Below are 22,089 nucleotides of genomic sequence, written 5' to 3' on the forward strand. Positions count from 1 at the left end.
CTCTCATGTTGAATGTTTATTCCTGTTTAGATGCTGTTGAGCATGATGTCTTCGTCTGGGTTCCCTTGACATGCTCAGCAGCAGGAACTGGACCGTAATTTTCTGTTGCTGGGCCTCTGGCCAGGTTTTGATGCAGAGAAACCTAGTTTTATTCATCAGTCTACCAGGCGTCCTTGCATGGACCCCACCCCGAGCCTTCTCCCCCAGACACACCTGAGCCTGAGATCAGGGTGTCTCCCGGACAATGACGACAGTCTACACGTCAAGGCTTCTCTTGGCAACATCAATCAGCGGTGTGTCTTAAACTTCAGGACGCCTTGGACCAGCGAGCGTGGGTCCTTCTAGTCAGCGGTCTAGAGGCTCCAGGACAGGGCGCCCGGAGGATGCCTGGCACACACTCTCCCTCAGCAGTTGAGTTGCCCTAAGCTCCAGGCCAGTGACGCCTAACGCTGGAAACTTGTGGAACCTGCCCCGGGGGACTGCCCCGCCGGCGCACCGACCACCCCCTGGATGAAGCATCTCAGCACCCTCAAGCTGAACAGCAGGCCAGTGTGAAGAAAGACACAGAAATACGGACACACTTTCCACCCCGCAGACAGCCGCTCTGCCCTTCCGTTGTCTCATGCTTCAGCTGACCGACTCCTACTAATAAAACTGGACCAGACACCAATGTAATGTAGAAGCAAAACCTTTAGGGATGACTTTGGTGGCAAGTGCTGAGAACCACTCATTTTAAAATGAGAATAAACACTCAAACTTTATATCAAGTTCTGTGCGTGCGATTTGTTACTTTTCTGTAGGTATGTTCTACTTCAATTTAAAAAAAACAAACAAACAAGGACTGTACTGCACACAATGAAAATTTAACACCTGGAATAAAAACAGGCAAAAAAACCCACATTTCTTACAAAATAAGAGACTAGAGAGATTTATCAGTTCAATTGGAGACAAATGGTTGAAAAAAAAAACACTTTAAATTCAAGTCCTGGGACTTCCCTGGTGGTCTAGTGGTTAGGACTCCACAGCTCCCTTGGAGGGGTTTGATCCCTGGTCGGGGAGCTGGGCTCCCACATGCCACACAGCCAAAGCAAAATAAAAAGGAATGTATGAAAAAACCAAAAGGAAGGTATGGCCAGTTCATGTTGATGTCTGGCAGAAATCATCACAACATTGTAAAATAATTATCCTGTAATTTAAAATAAAAAATTTTTAAATAGATTAAAAAAGAAATGAATTGTCAGCTGAAAGGAAAAATCCACAATATAAGACAAAAAGTTGAGAATTGCGGGAAGAAATGCCCTGATGCTTCAGCCTGCCTGGCACTGCTGCTGACGCCTCCCGGATGCTCACAAGCTTCCACCACAGGCCCCCGACAGGGATGAGCAAAGAACAGGCATCGTCTGGGGCATATGAGTCCCCATCTCAAAGCTCAGTCCCTGGAGCGGCATGCTTGTCAATTTAACCAGTCACATCACAGAGCATTTCAAGCTGCAGACGCGGAACGTGTGTACAGATAGGTGCCCGACAGTACGTCTCAGCAGCCCCAATCCCAGGCAGCACACTCGGGCTGGAACCCGTTCCCACGCAGCCTGGCCGAGTGCAGCTGAGACCCGCGGAAAGGTACTTGGAGTTCCCACTCACCAGATGAAAACACGGGGCCAGACGTGAGCTTCCAAGTGTGTTAGCTTCCGAGCTTCCTAACACCACCAGTCTAGACTCCACTCCCATGGGAAAGTCGAGCTCTATGCTGTTGCTATTCCTCTGTACCAGGAGCAACCCCAAACTCTCAGGGCCAAGCAGGGCTCCCCTGAAACCACCTCTTACAAGTTACGTCTGGGCGTGAGGGTGTGGAGACCAGACTGTATGGTTTACCACACTTTATCATTCATCCTGCCAAAGTGGCTTTTCCTCACTATTTAGGAAGTAACTTGGAAAACGGTAACTTGCTCTTTCTAAAGAAGAGAAAACACACAGACCCCTCTGCTGGCTGAGCACAGGAAGGGGGAGGGAGCCAGAAGCCAAGCTTCTTCCCAGGGCAAGTTCCGCCCCTGAGACTTCACAACCCAAGACCTCAATGGGATCCACAGCTCGGGCCTTGGCACGGGGACCCTGAAGGAGAGAGAGTGCAACACGACTCTGCTGGCAATGCCAGGCCTGTGTGATGCAGCCTGGGACAGCCCCGACCTGAGACCCGGCCTGGCGAGATGCCACCATGAGGCGCTCTGCCCCCCACCCATGCTGATGGACTTGGCTGTGACCCTGATGCAGCAGCCCAGCCCATCTGCCCCTCCACCAGAAACTAAGGCCACGAACTGGGAGAACAGCTGCTTTGAGGCTGCCCATGGCCGCTTCTCAGAAGCCAAACTGCCTTTCACCAAGTAGGTCAGCGTCAATTACGAAAGGTTATCCGAGTTCACCTTAACAAGAGATTTTATTTCAAGTAACTTTTTCCCCACCAAGTAACACCTACAGTTTTAAGGAACAGATGTACAACCTAGGGACTTCCCTGGCAGTCCAGGGGTTGGGACTCTGCTTCCACTGCCAGGGGCGTGGATTCAATCCCTCATCGGGGAACTAGGATCCCTCAAGCTGTGCAGCCAAAAATAACAAATAAAAGACAACACCAAAAAAAGAAAACATGTAACGCAGATGTAAATTTGGAATTATGCTACTTTTCCATGTGCCAGAGCAGAAAACAGAGTTTGGACCCAAACAGCCCGATCAGACATGGATCTGCGGTGACGTGCAAAGTCAAAGGACACTCGGGAGGACAGCCTTCATCTGGCGTGTGCAAGCGTGTGTACAGATACATTAACGCCTCTGCACATGTATTTGTTAAGTAAGCGGCTCACTCACCCGTTTCACCTGGGCTGTGGGGATCCCAGGTCACAGCCAAGGACTCTCACGCAAACCTCCTCACCTGGGTGGAGAGGTGGCAGGCTGGAATTCTGCAGGGCAAGGAAGGGCTGCCCGGCCCTCTGCGGTGAGAGTGAGACAAATGTGCAGCTGCCCGGAGGGCAGAACGTCTGCAGGGCGCACGCAGCCCAGTCCCAGGGCAGAGGCGACGACTTCACCGCCACAGCCAAGAGAGACGAAAATCCCCGCCGCGGGAACACGTCCGACGCTCGCTGCAATGCGCAGGGGGCCCAAGGGGCACGTGCGGCCCCACGTCCCGAGCACTGGCCCGGCTGAGCACCCAGGGGCCGTGGTGCCGTGGGTCCTCACTGAGCTCAGTGGAGGGCACCCAGCATGGGAACAACCCCCACGATGCCCCACAGCCGACTGACCGTGTTGGGAGACCCAGAGTTTGCCCAGAGGTTCAGCAGGCCTGGGACATCTGGCCCAGGGGCTGGAAGCACCTATCGGTCGTCCCTGAAAAGCTTCCGCCTCCTCTGACTCCAGCAGGACCACTCTGAATGTGCTCAGAACGTCACCGGTTCTGGCCTCGTCAAGGAAGAGCATCTTCTCTTGATAAGAGAGCAGTTAGCCAGAAACCACCAGAACCTTCTCCGCAGTACGGAGCGGGGACCCTGACCCACAGAACCAGCCACGACAACCTCACACAAACGTGGCCATAAAAAGCAAATTAGTTAAGTACTTTATTACATTTTAGTGCTTTCTTAAAATAAATATAATAATATAATTATCAAACATACAGTGAGAAATAAAGCACACGTGTGAACGGCATGTCACAGGAGTTCACTCAGGACTGTTTCAACACTCAGCACTGGAGAAACCGCACAGGCCTACCTATGTACAGAAGACCCAACTGGGCAGGGCGAGGCCGCCGCGTCCCCTCCGTGCTCGTGGACACGGTCACTCCCCTTTGCGTTGGAATTACCAGTTTGCGTGTCTTAACTTTTTCTGTCAAGCTTCAGTTTTTTTTTTCTTTCTGCAGTTTTGAGATAGATTCAAGTAACACTCCCAAGGAAAAAAAAAAAATGTGCAAAACTAAATAAGTGACTCCAGAAAGTCCCGGCGGTCGGGTCAGCGGATCAGGTGCACGGGCAGCACGTGTGCAGGCCGCGCCCGAAGGTCTGGTCCCGAGAAGCACCGGGGGCCGGCAGGAGCACCAGGCCCACCGTCGGGAGGCGCACCGGAGCGCCCTGTGGACTTGTGGTTCCCGGACAGCTGCCAATGACCACTTTGTGTTTGAACAGGCGACGCGACCAAACGCTCCATCGACACGGAGAACCGCAAGCTCCCCGGTGGGCCCGAAGCTCTTCCAGAAGCCAGGATCGGGACGGGACGAGTGAGGAAGTGATAAAAACACTAGAAAGAACTGTCAGCTTAAGTGCATCATCACCTTTTTAAGAGAAACATGCTCAGAGTAAAAAATATTCTACTTTACCAAAAAAATCTGTCTTTATTAAAGTGAACAATCATGGGCGTGCCACCCCCAATGTACCGGGCGAGGGCTGTGCTGGTGCGGCTCGCCCGCCTCCAGCCGGGCGGACGCCAGCGGAGTACCATGCCTCCCTCGCGACTGCGTGGCGGGGAGCCCGCCGCGCTTGTTTGTAAACGTTATTCTAGCAGAAGACAGACCGCAGATTTCAGTGCTTTTAGGGAACTGCTATTTTCAGTAAACTTTTTCTGAGCAGCAAGAAACAAGAATTTTTTTTTTCCAGAAATCTTAGAATTGGATATAAACGTTGGCAGTAGACACAATCAATAAATATTATACAATTTCTCAAATGAAAACAACTCCCCACCATGAACTCCTTTCCTACAGACATTCAAACACCCTGACCCGAGACCAGGTCTCAATCCTGCGATCCTGCACGGTCACAGCCAGCCAGCAGGAGCGGGGTCAGGCCATGTGCAAGAAGGGATGAGGGGGAGGCGAGGAAGCCAAGGAGATCACTTTAATTTACACTGAAGGAGAACTTCAAGTAAAAGGACCCTGCTGCCGGCAGCTCTGGGACACGCCCCGGCCAGGAACCTCCAAGCAGCAGGGACGGGGCGACCGCTGGGACGGATCGGGCCGTTCCACCCCGGCTCCACCTGCCGTCCTGGTGCCGGGAGCTCAGGGAGGGGTTTTCTCTTGTCATCTAGAAGCCTCTTTGAAAAAGGTCTGTGATTCTGCACACTTCGTACCCAAAAGGAAGAAAGTAATAAATATCAACCTGGCCGGTGCGTCCGCAGACTCCACCTCGCCGGGGTCATTTGCGAGTCTGCGTCTTCTTTGGCGCCGAGGGCCGCTTGGGCTGCCACAGGTGGTTGTGGATGGTGAGCGCGTCCACGCTGACCGACATGGTCTTAGCCGGGATGAGGCTGAACTGCTTCCGGTCCGAGCTGTACTTGTACAGCTTGTCGATCATCTTCTTGGCGATACTCTTGGGCCCGGTGCCCGTCAGTTTGCAGATCTCCTCGGTGTCGGGGTAGTAGCAGTAGAGAGCCCGGAACTGGCAGCCAGCATCCCGGAACAGGATGATGTAGTGGTTGGCGTCACACTTCTCCAGCTCCTGCGTGTGGGGTGTGAAGGGGGGAGACACGGAGTTGTGAGCCCCCACAGTCAGACCCTGCACCCACCGCCCGCTCACCCGCCAGGCTAGACAAGTGCCAGAGCGGACGAGAGGCAATGGGCCCTGTTCCCCACTGCCAGAGGGGAGGGCGCAGCCGCCATGGAAACGAGTCAGGCAGGTGTTCGGAAGCTGGAACACCCAGTCACCACGGGACTCAGCAGCTCTTTTCTCAGGGATGCACTCCAGAGGAATTAAAACACGCATTCAGGGAAAACTTGTGCACAGACGTCTCCAGCAGCATTATTCACAACGATCAAAGGCTGACGCTGCCCAGAAGGCCCTCAGCAGACGGACGGACAAGCCCTGGTCTGCAGAGAAATGGGACCGCGCTTCAGGCGCAGAAAGGACTGAGGCACCACAGGTACTGCCCCTTGGATGGACTTGTCATCCTGCCAATGAGAGACGCCACCCAAGGTCCGCCTCGGGATGAGCCCCTGCAAGTGACACCACCAGCGCAGGCAAACGCTGAGGGGACTGCAGAGCTGGGGGCCAGGGCAGCAGCGTCGGGAGCGGCCCCGGTCCAGGAGCTAGACTGGCCCTGACTGCAGCCCTGGGAACGCAGCCCTGACGCCGCTACAGGGGGCTTCACGCTGGGAGACGTGTCCCTCGCCAGCGCTGTCACAGAACGGACCTGGAGCAGGGGTGACAGTCCTTCCTTGTTACGGTGTCTGCCGCACCGGGCTCTCAACCTCAGAACGTCGTTACCGCAAAAACATGTTGCCCGACACCGCTCGCACTTGAGAATGCTTGGCTTCCTACCCTACAGCTCTCTGAGCCTGCTCCGGGGTGCCGACACCCTCCGAGAGTCTCCGCTCACCGTGAGGACACCTCCCCGTCCCTCTCAGGCCTCATCTGGCCCCCCTGCCGCCCTGTTCACTGGAGCTCTCCAGCGGCTGCGGGACCCCTGAGACTACGCGCAGAGGCAGGGGAAGCCAGGGGCTAAGAAGATCCCTGTGACACAAAACAATGCCCCTCCTCCCGCTATTTTTGTTTATAAAAACCTGATTTTTCACAAATAGATACTATTCTTCTCAGTATCTAAAAGGCTTCCTATTATTTTAAATAAATTCACATACTTATAAAATTAAGAGTAAAACGCAAAATCCCAGCAACTTCAACAATGTAAAAGCTGTGTCTGAATACGAGCCGAACTGGAGGCAGAGCAGTCTCCAGGCCCTCCCGCCGCGCCCCACCCTCACGCGGTCTGTCCCAGGCTGGCAGCCCACGCGGCCACTCCCCAGAGGCCTTAAAGTAGTGACCCCTTGACCTCTGACTCCAAGCTCCCTGGCTCCAGCCCAAACTGGGGGATCAGTCCCACCTGGAGCCTAGGGAGCCCCCAAACCTGCACGGCACCCCTCCCAACTCCAGGCCTCTGCTCAACGACCCCTTCCAGTGAGACCCTGCTGGCTGACCAGCCTGCCGCAGCTGCCCTGGAGCCCAATGCTGCCCCCTCCACTCTTTCCAGACCGTTCATCACCGTCTGACCACAGCCCCAGTCAGAATCAGTCTAACTGCTTTTGTGGACAGGCTTCTGGGGGCCGAGCTGCCCTCTGGCCGGCCTGTGGCCATCTGCACATTGTGACATCCGAGCCGAGCTGGCAGCATGGCCCGTGGGTGCCCACTACGGGGCCACCTCGGACCCGCCGGCAGCTGAGGAGCTGGTGACCTGGGGTGCAGAGGAGCCCCACCCCAGCAGGGGCCCCAGCCAGAGCCTCCGTGAGGCTACAGGCACGCACCCAGTCCTAACCTGAACCCTCTGTCCGGACTGTCCACCTGCTGAGACCACCACCACTCACCATGAAGAGTGACTGAGGCCTGTGGCCCCCGGGGAGGAAGCATCAAGGGGACACAAATAACCAGCATTTTGCCCCAAACTTCCATTTCTCCAGCGGCCCCAGTATAGAGCTGGGCCCCCTGTCTCCACCCTGACACTGCCTATGACGCTCGAAGACCTCCCCCGACTAAACAGCATGCTGAGTCTGCTGGCTTCCCTGCAAGAAGCCCCGCCCGCCTCCCGCTCCCCACCCGGGCGCCTGCCCCAGGCTCCTGCCCGACCCCAGTGCGGCCTCTGTCCTGCTGATCCGAGGTCTGCTGAAAGTGAGGGTCACAGCACGCCGAGTGGCGTGAGCAGACAGGACTGTGTGCCCCACACCTGACCACATGCATGTGAGACAGCGGCCTCTTCTGTCAGCCATCAGGATTCTCCCCTCTAGGGAAAACCTTCATTCACAAACACACTTCCCCTACATGAAAACTTAGGTGTGAGACTTTGATACTTGCCTCTAATATTGAATTTTTGTGAGGTTCGTTTACTTTTCCTGCCAGACAGCAATGGGATATAGCGTTGTGAATGATTGGCTTGTTGGATTTGCTGCTGGGCTCCTTAAACAGCTTGGGACCTGTGAAAAGCAGGCCAAGATGTGCAAAGTGAGTATCTGTGGCATGCGTACGCGCGCGCGCACACACACACACAAAAGGCAACAATCTTATAAAACCAAGCAGCAGACAGGCTAAATTAGGAGTGTTTATAACTTTCTGAAAACGCAGAGTAACAGCCAATTCAAATCAATGAGAGAATTCTAAGTTATAGATTTTAAATAAACTGAGGAAAAGGTTAAAGTAAGTAATAACTTACTCCTTTTCTAATTTCCGTTTCTTTGATACACAGAAAACACAAAAGCAGGACTTTAAACCCTTAGCAGCGTGGGGTTCCTACGTGCCCAGGACACACAGTGAGCCATGAGCAGGGCAGGGGCAAAGGTGCGCCACTCCAGGGCCGTGCCCTCCCTTCCCAGGCCGCGCCCTCTCCGCAGGACACGGCTGGGTGCCGTGCCCCAAGCGCAAGGCTGTCACCTGTGTACTCAGCCACGGAGGCGAGTGAGGACGCGGCGGACGCCGTCTCCCAGTCTCTGTCGGTGCTCCTGCTGGGGTTGCGGCTCAGCACAGGCAAGGCTTCCAGGGACTCGACTCTGCTGGGAAGGGGGACGGGGCAGCGATGGGAGGGTGGCAGGCACACCTTCTCTCGCCCGCAACTGGTGCCGGCTGGTGGGACGCCACCCTGAAACGGGCCAGGCTGCACCGCCGGCACAGGAAGGGCTGGCAGCTGCGGCAGCAGCGGGGAGCACGGCCAGTCTGCCCCAGGAAAACATGGCATCAGGGACAGAACCAAGCCCAGGCTACCAAGGGGCCTGGGTAGGGAGGGCCACCCTCAGGTGGCGCCGCAGAGCAGGAGGGCAGCACCTGCCCTGCTGCTGTGAGAGCCAGGTGACCAGGGCCCAGACATCGCTGCTGCCACCCGACAAGGGACGGACCAGGGGAAGAAGGGGCCTGGTGGGCGGAGTCCCCAGCCATGGCCCTTGGGCCACCTCCACTGAGCGGGACACACTCGTGCCAAGAGGCAGGTGTGGGCAAATCCTGAATTCAGTCCCGGTAACTGACCGCCTGAGCAAAGTTCTAACCGGAGTCCAGGGTCCCTGGGAGGCGTCAAGAAGCCCCTGGAGGTGCGGCAAGGCAGGACAGCGGGGACCTGCCTGCCAGGAGGCCGACCCCAGTGTGGGGGCAGCGTGGACAGAGACCCGCGGGGGCTGCTGAGGCCTGTGGGCGGTCAGCGCCTTCGACAGCCTCCCCAAAACCTCCTCCTCCTGACTCACTCCTTAATCAGAAAGGGAAATGCCAGTGCCCCTGGGAACAGCACCTTAGCCCACATCAAGGCGACCCATACGACGGGCCGCCCTGGGAAATGCACAAGCCCCTCTCCGCGGGGCCCTGGGCAGAGACGCACAGGCTGGACTGGAGCGGGGGAAACCTGCCGAGGGGCGGGCCCCGTTCCCGGGAATGGGCACAAGGACTCAGCGGGACCGCGTCCCACACGGGCCTGGGCTCACAGGAGGAGCAGTGCTGGCCTATGACCGTGGTGACGAGAGGCAACGCCCTGCTCAGAGACACGCGCTCTCAACTGTTTCAGGAGAAACGTCATCAACTTACTACTCTCAAAAGGTCACAAACGAAAACATGTCCAGGGCTGGGAGAACAAGGGGACAGAGACAGACAAACACAAAACCATCTTAGCAGCGGGTGAGCCTGGGCGACAGGGATTAGCTCCTGTGATGATGGCACTGCCGCGGCTCTGAGCTACCCCAGGGCCAGCCGGACGGCCCACCCCCCACACTGCACAGCACCCCCGCGGTACCCCGCCTGCTCACCGCTGCGAAGGCGTGCCCCCCGAATGCACACTCTCGGGCTCTGTCGTCGCTGCGGAGGCCAACGACAGGCTGGAGCCCGACTGGGCCCGGCTCAGGTTATCAGCTGCCGGAGACAAGACAAGGCGCGCTTCCGTGAGACACGCGTCCCCCACACCAGCCGTCTGTACGGGGGTGGGAAGGGCCGGCCCGCCGCCTCTCAGCACCTGAGGATGCCAGTGCTCGGCCCCAACTTTGGAGAATGGAAGTGGGAGCTGACAGCCGGAGGGGCAGCGGGGAGCGGAGGGGGCAGGGCCCGCACGCCACCCCTGGCCCTGCTTACGGGGGGAGGCGCTCTTGGGTCCCAGGTCGCTGCCTGGCTCCTCCCGGTGGACGGACTTGGGCCGCGGCTTCCTGGGCCTGGCCTTGGGCTTGCCCAGGCCCTGCTCCTCCAGGATCTGCTGCTGCTTCCGCCGCAGGTACTCCTGCTTGATCAGCTCCCGCCGCGCCTTCTCCTCCTCCTTGCGGATCCGGTCTTCCTCCGCTTTACGCCTGTGGGAAGGACCGGCCAGGGCGTCCTGCTCACGCCAGTGCCCAGAATCCGGGGGCAGGGGGCATGACAGACCCGGCAGGCAGGCGCCTCAGTCACCTACCGCGCCTCGTCTCTCTTGAGCTCGACCTCCGCCTCCAGCTGCTGCCTCCGCACGCGGGCCTCCTCGGCCTTGCGCTGTTGCTTCAGGAGAAAGGCTGCCCGCTTCTTGGCAAGCTCATCGTCCGCCTTTTGCTCGTCCTGCAAAGCAGATGTCACCTATGAGCAGCCGGACGGACCCTCTGGGGACCCCCAGCATGGTCACGCCCCGGCCCCGCCCTAAAGGTACAGACAGGACGTCTGCAGTCACCTATGAGAAGCTGGGACGGACCCTCGCGGGGGCCCCGGCACCGTGAGCCCTGGGCACACTTAATGCACCGCGAACAGGAAGCGCAGCCCAGACGCTTCCTTACTCTTTCTAACTGAGGAAGGAGCACCCCTTTAGAGGTGCCAGCAAATAGGAAACAAGCCGCGCCGTTCCAAAAGCATTCAGTGTGCAGACGCTGACTCTATTTGCCCGAAACCCACACACTCGTTCCCACAACAGGAGCTAAAGTGTGTTTACAACTGAAGCGCACGATCGCCAAGCAGGGGCCTGTGTCCTGACGAGATGGCCCTCGCCGCTCCGTTGGTGTCAGCTGCCGAGGGCCAGGACAGAGGAGATGCTCTCAAGACAGAGAGGAGTCTCACCGCTCACTGCCCTCTCCTCCTGAAGAAAAAGCTCCAGGATGTTTCCTGAAGCTTCTCCACCTGCCCAGACTGCAACAAGGAGAAGCCAACCTCAGCCCAAAGGCCAAACACCACCTGCTCTGCGGAGCCTTTGAACTAAGAGTGCTTTTCATTCTTACGTGGTCGGAAAACCACCACGAGGAAGTCACCTCGTGACACGTCAAAGCCACACAGAGCTCCTGCTTCGGGGCCCGAGGAGCAGCTCTGCTGGCGTGCAGCCAGCTGCCCTGGGAGAGCCGGGGCCTTGTGGAGACCTTGCAGCCAGGAGGCCACACAGGCACCCCCCTCTACGCCCAGCCTCTGCAGCAGCGGCTCCTCACGACCAGGGTGGGTGATGGCCTGGCCACCGCGGGACGTGGATGCCGCCAGCCTTTACCTTGAAGAAGAAGCCAACCCCTGGCTTCTGGTCCCCCTCGCTGCCGAGGTCCACAGAGCTGTCCTGGCCTTCTGTTTCCCCGTCCTCGTCAGGGGCCTTCAGGTCAGAGAGGTCCACCTCGATGAGGCTGGTCTTGCTGCGCGGGGGCTCGTCCAATGGCACGTTCTCCTTCCCAGGTGCGGTCAGGGTGCTGAGCCCCGCCTCCTTCACACTGCCTTCCAGCCCCTCCCTGAAGCCCCCCTGCTCGGACAAGACGTTGGCGTCTCGGGAGGACGATAGGACAAGTGTTCGCTGGTTGCTCTCGTCGTGCAGTCGATAGCTGTCAAAGACGCACTTCTCTGCAGCCTCACTCCCGGGCTCACTGAGCCCGTCCCAGCCCGGCTCCGGGGGCGTCCGAGGCAGGAAGGACCGCAAGTGTGGGGCGGTCTCGAGGCCAGGGGTGGGGGTCTTGCTCCGAGAGGAACCCTGCTGTCGCTCCTTCGGCACCTTCAGCTCAGCCGGTCTCCCTGACCGGGCATTCCGGCCCTGACCGAGGCGAGGGGGCTTGCGGTGACCGGTCAGGGCCGTTGGAGAGAGTGGCTCAACAAAGTGGATGGCCGCCTTGGCCTTGGGGTCCTGGGAGCCACTGCGGGGCCCGGGTGAGGGCATCGTGGGGGACTTGAGCAGCAGCTGCTCCTGCTGCTGGGAGATCCTGAGGATGGCCTGCTGCAGCGTGCTGATGGTCTCGTTTAGCTTCTCGATGGACAGGTCGCACTCGCCCACGTCCACGCCCTCAGCGTCCTCCAGGAGCACCGCCGACAGCGCCTTGCCACGCTCCAGCTCGGGGAGGCCGGCAGGGTCCCGGGCTTTATGCGGCTGGACGAGAGCCAGGCCCTCCCCGTCCACGTCCGGAGACCCCAGCAGCGCTCCCCGGCCCTCCTCCTTGCCGAGGAAGTCGTCCCCGTTGTGCTGGGCGTGCTCCCCTGTGAGGGACCCTGCTTTCAGCGGCTGCTGGGCAGCGTCGGCCCGGCCCTTCTTGACCACGTGCAGGAAGGCCGCCTTGCCCAGCTGCAGCCGCTGCCGCGCCGACAGCGCCTCCACCTTCTTCTTCTGCGCCTCGATGGCCCTGCGCTTCTCCTCCAGCTGCATGTGCAGCTGCAGCAGCTCCGAGGCCAGCAGGCTGGCGTGGTCCCCGCCCGACCGGCTCGGGCTCTGCTCCCGCCTCTGCTTCCACGTGGTCAGCGGGGCCGGGCAGCTCTCCGAGGCATCGGGCGTGGTCTTCTGGGAGCTGCTCGCGCTCGACTTGGTCTCACAGCTGTTGAGCCGCTGGAGCTTCCTCTCGGCAAAGCTGGTCATCTTTGCGCTCCCGCTGGCCATGGACGCGCTGCTGGCCTGGGAGACGGTGCTCAGGCACGGGCTGGAGCGACCGCTGGCGTCGTCCTTGTCGTCGTGCTCCTTCACCTGCAGGTCCTCCTGCAGCTTCGCGGACTCCTCCTCCCCGCCGTACCCGGCCCTCGCCGCGGGGTGCTCCTCGCTGGCAAAGTCCTGCTCGGCCTCGTCCAGGTCTGCGACGTCCGAGTCAGAGTCCTGCCGCAGGACAGCCCAGGTGTCCGGGCCAAGGGCACTGGGGCTCCGCGCGCAGCTCAGGTAGAGCCTGCCTTCCGCGTCCTTGTCGGCTCTGCCTACATGAAGGAAGAAGCCGTCGGCGGACCGTCCCTGAGACGATGGGTCAAAACCGCTGCCAGCCAGAGGCCCACCATGCGTGTCCCCCGCCACCTGGGGCCCCACCTCAGCAGGCACAGCGTCAAAGCCCGCAGACATCTCTGAACAGGAGATGGGGGTGAAAGTCCTGTTCAAGTCCCGAGCGACGTGACTGCCAGGCGCCTTCTTCCGCCCCAGAGGCTGGTGGCTATCGCCAGACCTCCTGGACGTGAAGGCCCGGGGCCGCCCCTCTCCACATTCGTCCTCCTTGGTGACCACCTGCTTCTCCTTGGCTGGCCTGAGCACAGCCGGCATCAATGGCTCCAGGAAGAAGCTGTCGGGCTTACTTTCGAAGGCGTCTGCTAGTCTCTGGGGAGACCTGGCACCGGCCATCGGGCCAGGGTCACCGCCCTGGCGAGCCATGTCCGTCCTCACGATGGCCAGGAGTTCCTCATCTTCGTCCTCAATGTCAACGTTGCTCAGGAGGCTCCTCCCGTCAGTCCTGAGGGCTGCGGGCTGGGGCTGGTTTTGCGGGGTCAGGTGGACGACGCTGGAGGCCAGGCTGTCCTTGCTGATCGAGCGGGCCAGGCTGACGCTGTCGCCACCGCCGGGGTCCATGTCACAGCTCGCGGTGTGGTGGAGGGCGAAGGGCGCCGGCTGAGACACAGGCCTGCAACGTGGGGAGAGAGGTCACAGGACACGTCACGCCTCTGACGAGAACACAAGTCACGAGAGAGAACCCTACTCTTACACACAGGACAACACATGAACAGCTCTCTCCTGGGCAAAGGAAAGCCAGGAGCCTTTCAGCTCAGCAATCCTGACACTCTGGCCCAGCTCCCCTTGACCACGCTGAGGATTCCAACGCACTTTCATGGATCCGTCAATATGAGTCTATATGTACTGCCCTAGGAATTCGAGCTGAGACGTTTTGAAAACAATTAAAAATTCCGGTAAGAAATCCATTACATGAGCTGTGGCCGTGTTTTCTAAAACAAGCCAGGGCAGAGCGTAAGGAGCGGCCTCCGCTGCGCCCCTGGCTGGATCATCGGGTCTGCCTGAGTCAGGCTGCTGTGACCCCACACCACCCAGGGCCTCTGAAGACTGAAAGCAGCATTGCTGTGGATATACTCTGGACCCCATCTGGGGCACTGCTCTGTTAGACTAACCAACATTTCCAGCAGAAACATATTTGGAAACGTGGACAGGTCACCTGTTTTTTTTTTCCGTCCATGCTATGGCTGCTCCTCGGGGCTGACTGTCGGCTCGGGTTAAGGAACTGGATCGGTGTCGCTGGTCTGTGGTTTGGAGAAAACAGTGAGTGAACTCAGCATTAAGTAACCAGTTTTATATCACTTGAAATTCCTTCAATATAATAACCACTTCTCAAGGAAACGCATCATAACTCAGCACACCAAAACTGCTCAGGGAAGCAAATAATCCCAACACAATTTTCCACAGTTTCGACAATAGGTAACATATAAGTCAGTCCAGGTCATGAATCATGAGAACGCCAATTACACGGCAGTATCAATAAACGATGGGCTTCCCTGGCTGCTCAGCTGGTAAAGAATCCGCCTGCAATGCAGGAGACCCTGGTTCGATTCCTGGGTCGGGAAGATCCCCTGGAGAAGGGATAGGCTACTCACTCCAGTATTCTTGGGCTTCCCTGGTGACTAGCTGGTAAAGAATCTGCCTGCAATGCAGGAGACCTGGGTTTGATCCCTGGGTTGGGAAGATCCCCTGGAGAAGGGAAAGGCCACCCACTCTAGTAATCTGGTGTGGAGAATCCCATGGACTTGCATGGGGCCGCAAAGTGTTAGACATGACTGAGTGACTTTCACTTTCACTTTATCTTAATAAGTGATGTCAATGTCAATTAAAAGAACCAGTGAATGTCAAAGTGTAAGTTTCTGACACAAGGTAATGCCATGCTTTATGTAATTCATTGGGCTTAATATGGTCACTGTAAAGATTATAAATTCTAAGAGACATCAATAAAATGCAAAAAGCATTCTACCAGTCTTCTTAACCAACATCGCTCCATCGTGACGAATCTGTTCATTTTGAAACTACAATGTAATGACCTCCAGAGAGAGGGATGGGCGGGCGGGGGGGGCGGTGCTTCTTACCTGGGGGGTCCTCTCCCTGCACCGTCTTCTGCTGCTTCTGCCTCAGTGGCAGTAAAGGGTGTGATGGGCTAAAAGCAGAGGCTCCCTTCCCCCTAAACACAGAGGACGGGAGAGAAAAATTACCAGCTACTGATCTTCAAGTTCAAAACCAGACCAGCAGGAATCACACCAACCTGCAGAAGATTCACACTCCCGGAAAAATTTATCACTGTAAAAATGAACCCAAAATGTACCAACAACGTCAAGAATTCAAACTTGGATAAACATCCGGACTGTAGCTCGGAGACATACTGACCTCTGGTCAAGGCCTATCATACGACAGGCTTCAAGTTTCCACAGCAAATTCAAGTTCGTGCTGAGGCTGCGCTGCTCACCTGGGCTGGGGGGCGCCCACAGAGGAGGTCCTCACCCCCGACTCCCCACAGCTTCCCATCGCCCTGAGGAAAGGTGACCCCAGTGGTAACAGCGGACCAGCGGGGGGGAAGGCGGGTCGGACTTACGAGGGCTCGGGCTCCCCGAGCTGCAGGTGGTGCGGTGGGGCAGGGGGCTGCAGGTCGGCCGGGCTCGCCGCTGCAGGGCCACCCAGGAAGCTGCGCTTGGTGGCATTGGAGATGGGAACTGGGGGCCGGCTGCTTTTGGGGTGCGACACTGATTTAGCTGCAAAAACAATTTTATAGGAATAGTCTTGTTATTTACTGCTACTAACAACACTAGCGAGAAGAATCTTTAAGAAAAAAAATCCATTTCTATAAGTACTAAAAACAAAACTTTTACATGAAACCAAACTTCTCAAAAAAAAAAAAAACTGGTTTCAAGGTCATTAGGCATATCATGAGAAACGCTGGACTGGAAGAAACACAAGCTGGAATCAACATTGCCGGGAGAAATCTCAGTAACCTCAGATATGCAGATGACACCACCCTTATGGCAGAAAGTGAAGAGGAACTAAAAAGCCTCTTCATGAAAGAGGAGAGTGAAAAAGTTGGCTTAAAGCTCAACATTCAGAAAACAAAGATCATGGCATCCGGTCCCATCACTTTATGGGAAATAGATGGGGAAACAGTGGAAACAGTGTCAGAATTTATTTTTTTGGGCTCCAGAATCACTGCAGATAGTGACTGCAGCCATGAAATTAAAAGACGCTTACTCCTTGGAAGCAAAGTTATGAGCAACCTAGATAGCATTTCAAAAGCAGAGACATTACTTTGCCGACTAAGGTCCATCTAGTCAAGGCCATGGTTTTTCCAGTAGTCATGTATGGATGTGAGAGTTGGACTGTGAAGAAGGCTGAGCGCTGAAGAATTGACGCTTTTGAACTGTGGTGGTGGAGAAGACTCTTGAGAGTCCCTTGGACTGCAAGGAGATCCAACCAGTCCATTCTGAAGGAGATCAACCCTGGGATTTCTTTGGAAGGAATGATGCTAAAGCTGAAACTCCAGTACTTTGGCCACCTCATGAGAAGAGTTGACTCATTGGAAAAGACTTTGATGCTGGGAGGGATTGGGGGCAGGAGGAGAAGGGGATGACCGAGGATGAGATGGCTGGATGGCATCACCAACTCGATGGATGTGAGTCTGAGTGAACTCTGGGAGTTGGTGATGGACAGGGAGGCCTGGCGTGCTGCGACTCACGGGGTTGCAGAGTTGGACACGACTGAGCGACTAAACTGAACTGAGGCCTATTTTGTAATGAATGAAACAAGTATTTTAACAAAATAAGTACTAAAATCAAAAGACACAAGCCAGACTAGAGCAAAGAGGGAGGGTGCATGGACCCCTAGCACGCAGCCTCCTCACTGGGCCCGGGGACGGAGCTGACCAGGGCGCCCTACAGCCACACCCTCAGGGGGCGGCTGGTTGGCTGGGCCCAGCCTGCGACCGAACACCTCAGTAAACACTGCAGCTCAAGCCCCCGTGGGCTCAGGGGTGGAGGTTGGGCCCAGCCTGAAGCTGCTCCCACCCAGAACACCGGCCAAGAAAGATGGTGCCAGTGCCAGTCCTGGTGGCCAGACCTGGGCTTTGGAGGCAGACTGCTCACAGCCCGTCAAGCCCCCTGGTGCTCCTAGAGAAAGCCCTGATTCAACCCCACTGTGGCATGAAGGCAGGGGCCTGTAAGCACACCTCCCGAGCACTCTCATGCATGGAAGTCTGCCACTCACCATCCTTCAGTTCCTGAACATCCCTGGGCTGGACAAAATCTGGTTTGACGTTCTCAAACCACCAGAATAGCTCGGCAATAAAAACCATAACATTTGGCTAAAAGAAAACACAGAAAAGATCAAGGACACAGTAAACAGCTTGTTCCCACGTGGTTTTAGAAATGTGCTTTGATAACTGATTATTACCTTCAACACTAAAGGGGCATACAGCATATCTTCTAGGGTGAGATAAAAGCATTTGTTAAGATATTCATTGGAGAATTCTCTCAGAAGCCGAATGTTATACAGACTGTCAGCCATCGACGTCACCTCCTTCAAGCATATATCTAATAGATAAAAAGAAAACTGCAATTTATTATCAAGACATGCTGTTTGTGCATGCACACAAATCTGCATGTGCATAATATGTATACAAGTTTCAACTGAAACACATTTTAATTGAAGGTAAAGGTGACATTTAAAAAGGTAAAAAGCATTATTAAACATCACAAGTGATTACAAGTAATGCTAAATATAGAAAAAAAACACTAAGAAAAACATAAGGAAAATCTCCAGGACCTGAATTTAACTGTTAACATCTAGAAAGTACACAGAAATTACTTACCTTTTAAGCATGAACTGTGACAATCACCTTTCAGTTTATAAAGACCTGCCTGCCTAAGGTCAGTGCACATTTAACCAAGCTTCTCCCTTGAGTCCTTCCAGTGACGCTATGCCCACGGGTGGGAAAGGGGAGCACAGAAACAGGAAACGTCCGGCTCGTCCCGCAGGAATGTACGGGACGCTGCTCGTCACAGAAGACAGGAGGCCCACAGAGCTCGGCCTCCCTCTGCTGGCTGTCTGTACCCGGAGCAGGACAACTGTTCCATTTCATGCTGTTCTGCAGGATGCCAGACCCTCAGCCAGAAAATTTCAGCAGGGACAGCCACGCTGGGCCACTCAACAGGATCTTGAGGGGAATATGGGCCCACCCTCAGGAGCGACCAGAACACCCAGATACCACCCAAGGCTAAACTAGAAGTGGCTGTCCTGACGACTTAACTGCCTGTAAATAAACAAACAGGATTGAGAAACTTACTTTAGAACAACTTTACTCCTAAGAAGTCATTTTCAACGATTTAGAAATCTCACGCACAAATGGGATTTATCTTCGAATTCTGTCCTACGTGGAGATGCCCTAACACTGTGAATTCTCAAGAGAAAACTTTCATAAGTTGAGTAACAATTATATTGCTAGGAAATGTTCCTTTTACCCTAAAATTCAGATTGTGAAATATTACAAATATAAAGATCAGACTCCCAGGTACCCTCCACCAAGTGAACAAATGTTAACATCGTTCCTTCTCTGATCCAAATCTTATTTTCTCTCGGTAAAGCACCCAGTGCTGACCCACCTAGCCCCAAGGCAGCACCCTCTAAGCCCTGGGACCTGTCGCGTGCGGCGTCTGCACCACGTGAGGCCTGCCCCATGAATCATGGACACAGCGCCTGGCTGACTGCAGGCAGCACTCACGACAACAAGCCATGCCTAGCAGGTGGCAGCCTGTTATTTCCCCCAGACCCGGAATCATGTCTCTAAACAGTTCTATGCTGATGTGAGCAGATTTTGTCATTCAACAGCTGTATTTGTTGTTGTTTAGCCACTAAGTCGTGTCCAAGTCTTTTCAGCCCCACAGACTGTAGCCCGCCAGGCTCCTCTGCTCTCCACCATCTCCTGGAGTTTGCTCAAACTCACATCCATTAAGTCAGTGATGCTATCTAACTGTCTCATCCTCTACCACCCCCTTTCTCCTTTTGCCTTCAGTCTTTCCTAGCATCAGGGTCTTTTCCCACAATGGTATTCCCATCTCTTTAAGCGGTTTCCACAATTTCCCAATGGCTATATAGGATTCCGGGATTCCCTGGTGGCTCAGCTGGTAAAGAATCCACCTGCAATGCGGGAGACCTGGGTTCAATCCCTGGGTTGGGAAGATCCCCTGGAGAAGGGAAAGGCTACCCACTCCAGTATTCTGGCCTGGAGAATTCCATGGACTGTGTATAGTTCGTGGGGTCGCAAAGAGTCGGACACAACAGAACAAGTTTCACTTTCACTTAGGATTCCACAGTTTTCACTATTATGAAAAAACAAACATGCATGTTCTCTTCACCGGGAACCCTTCCAGAAAGGGTCACAAGCTACGCTGCCCACATCTGGCCTGGCCACACCCCAGCCTGCCCGTGGCATCTGGCCCCTCCCTGTGCTGGGCCATGTGCTCGCCTGGACCACCTCTTCTGGGAAAAGCCTGCTCTTATTACCCCTCGGGTTCTTCAAATCCTACTGATTTGTCGGAATTCTTTGTGTATGCTGGTTACGAGGCAGTCCACTGCCAGCTTATATTTATTCCGAACATTTTTTGTGCATGTTTTATGCTCGGCTTTATGATGTTCCCTCTGTCACCACAGTGTATTTTACACGGTTAAATGCAGGAATCTTTTCTGGTGCTTGTGCTATTCTGTAATTTAAACAGTCCATCCCATTACCAACGTCGTGACAATATTTTCCTTTTTTTCCCCCAAGTTTTTAAAATTTTGCTTTTCCACTCTTATGATTTTCATCCAAGGCATGGTGTTGGACACATGTGGGGTGGGGTCCCACTGCATTCCCCCCTCACCGGTGGTGCTTGCCCCACAGTCTGTGGGCCACGCCAGGCGCCAGGTTCGCACAGAGCATCGGCGTCTGCGCCCCTCTGCCCAGCTCTCAGTGCTTTAGCTGAAGCAAAGGGTAACACACAGGAATCTGGGACAATCAAAGCGAAAGAATGAAAATGGGTCAGTGTGCCGAAAGAAGCGAGACTCCATGAGGCCATCCCGACGCAAGGAGAGCGGCCCCCCGCACCACAACGCCGACCTGCCAGCCAACAAGCAGGGCCAGGAATTCTCATCTGACGACCACCATGGGGTTAAAAGCGTGACCAGGAGACCGATGTCAATGCAGCCCGGTCACCAGTCAGTCGTAAAGCAAAGAGCAGCAGTGTCAAGAGAGGAGAAAGGCCGGAACCCAGGGACCACAGCGTGTCCCGGACACAGAGCCCGGGGCAGCACGGCTGCGGACACCGGGCCCTGACTGCCACCAGGAGGGAAAGCCCGCACCCCTCCTCTCACGCCCTGCTCCTGGTGCCGGGGGCTCCCGGGGCTCTCGCTCGGCCTCCTCTGCACCCCCTGCTCTGCCCCCCACACCGAGGGGCACGTCCCCCAGGGCAGAACCTGCAGCTCAGCCTGGCTCCCCCTTGTGCTCAGGTGATTTCCGACCAGCAGAGACAGAAGGCCACTCTTCATTCTCCTTCCTTCAGTTTTTTCTGGTTTATTTCTCTGTTATGGTCAAATGCACTGAGATCAGCCTGGCATACTGATTTTTAAACTCCCTGCTCTACAGGACATGCGCTGAGGCAACAGTTCAGTCTCTCAGTCATGTCTGACTCTTTGCGACACCATGGTCTCTATGCAGCATGCCAGGCCTCCCTGTCCATCACCAACTCCCAGAGTTCACTCAGACTCACGTCCGTCGAGTCAGTGACGCCAGACAACCATCTCATCCTCTGTCGTCCCCTTCTCATCTTGCCCTCAATCTTTCCCAGCATCAGGGTCTTTTCCAAAGAGTCGCCTCTTCGCATCAGGTGGCCAAAATACTGGAGCTGAGGCAACAAGTCTCCCTTTAAGCCATCTGAGCTGCGGCCCGTGCATTCAGGCATGTACGTTGCTCATTTATTCCACAAACATCTACCAAACACCAGGTTATCCCGGACAGCATCCGACAGTGAGCTGAACGGATAAAGACACCTGCCCTCGGTGAGCCCTGTGACTCCGAGTTAGATAGTGAAATGTTTTAGGGTAAGTTCTTTGTTTCCACACGTTCAAGATTTTAGCAGTTTGGAGACAAACTCTGCACGTTTCTGTTACTGATTTCTTATCTTACCATGTTGTGACAAAGCTTGTCAAGGTTTCTCCTATGGCCTTAATGGAGCCCATTCTTGTAATGCCTCCATGCATTCTCGTTTAGGAGGGCAGGTCCCCAGTGAGCTGGAGCCCTGGGCCTGCGCCCGTGTGCTCGAGTCCCCTCCAGCCTTCCTGCCCCCATCTGTGTCATCAGGCGGTCTTACGAGTTAGGTCACAAGTGCGCCTCCGGTCATCTCACCCTGTGTTGCTTTTAAAACCCCATTCTAAAGTTCTGCTACGGACGCAGTGAGCCTCAACCCTCTCCTCCTGCGGGCTTGTGCTTCATCCACACCACAGGCTCTCTGCTCCTAGTACCTCCGTCTATCTCCAGACCCCGGTAGAGAGGTGAGACGCAGGCTGGACAAAACCACAGTCAGAACTACTGGACCAGTGAGCCCTGAGGGAGCCGCAGAAGGTGCCAAGGGTCAGGGGACCCCAGCGCACACGAGCGCGCCACGCCAGCGTCTCCCCCGAAGTCTTCATGGTGAACTCTGTGCTCCGTCAGATGTCTGTCTACACAAGTCTGTCTGTCTGCTGCGCCCACTGCCTGCTGCCTTCCTGCAGGGGCAGGGGCAGGGGTCCAGCGGTGGCCCACTCCTGCACAGTGGCACTCTAAGTGAGACCAAGTCTCCCGAGTCCTGACTCGATCTCACATAAACTCACCGCACACCTGTCTCCTTCCCACCCAGGATGCAGCCCAGTGGCCCACCACCCCCTGAAAGATCCCCCTCAGCTGCAGGCCTGGGCGTC

General features: G+C 55.8%; 1 protein-coding gene across 4 annotated transcripts in view; it reads right to left on the bottom strand.

The window, feature by feature from the left end:
• Positions 1-3,571: 3,571 nt before the first annotated feature.
• The window catches only part of CAMSAP1 (calmodulin regulated spectrin associated protein 1), a 47,023-nt gene continuing 28,505 nt past the window's right edge, over positions 3,572-22,089 (bottom strand). For 2 of the 4 annotated variants that reach the window (XM_040225511.1, XM_040225509.1), the window contains 12 exons: positions 17,554-17,693; positions 17,368-17,464; positions 15,710-15,866; positions 15,210-15,301; positions 14,291-14,375; positions 11,398-13,747; positions 10,357-10,493; positions 10,047-10,255; positions 9,728-9,830; positions 8,379-8,494; positions 7,806-7,924; positions 3,572-5,465 (listed from right to left, as the gene is read on the bottom strand). In XM_040225511.1, the coding sequence (XP_040081445.1) occupies positions 5,163-5,465; positions 7,806-7,924; positions 8,379-8,494; positions 9,728-9,830; positions 10,047-10,255; positions 10,357-10,493; positions 11,398-13,747; positions 14,291-14,375; positions 15,210-15,301; positions 15,710-15,866; positions 17,368-17,464; positions 17,554-17,693 (3,908 nt within the window). In that variant the 3' untranslated portion in view covers positions 3,572-5,162. Of the gene's footprint in view, positions 5,466-7,805; positions 7,925-8,378; positions 8,498-9,727; positions 9,831-10,046; positions 10,256-10,356; positions 10,494-11,397; positions 13,748-14,290; positions 14,376-15,209; positions 15,302-15,709; positions 15,867-17,367; positions 17,465-17,553; positions 17,694-22,089 lie in introns of all 4 variants that reach the window. The other 2 variants (XM_040225510.1, XM_040225508.1) reach the window with 1 other exon arrangement.

Source organism: Oryx dammah, unplaced genomic scaffold (assembly GCF_014754425.2).
Source record: "Oryx dammah isolate SB20612 unplaced genomic scaffold, SCBI_Odam_1.1 HiC_scaffold_25, whole genome shotgun sequence".
NCBI classification, from domain to species: domain Eukaryota; kingdom Metazoa; phylum Chordata; class Mammalia; order Artiodactyla; family Bovidae; genus Oryx; species Oryx dammah.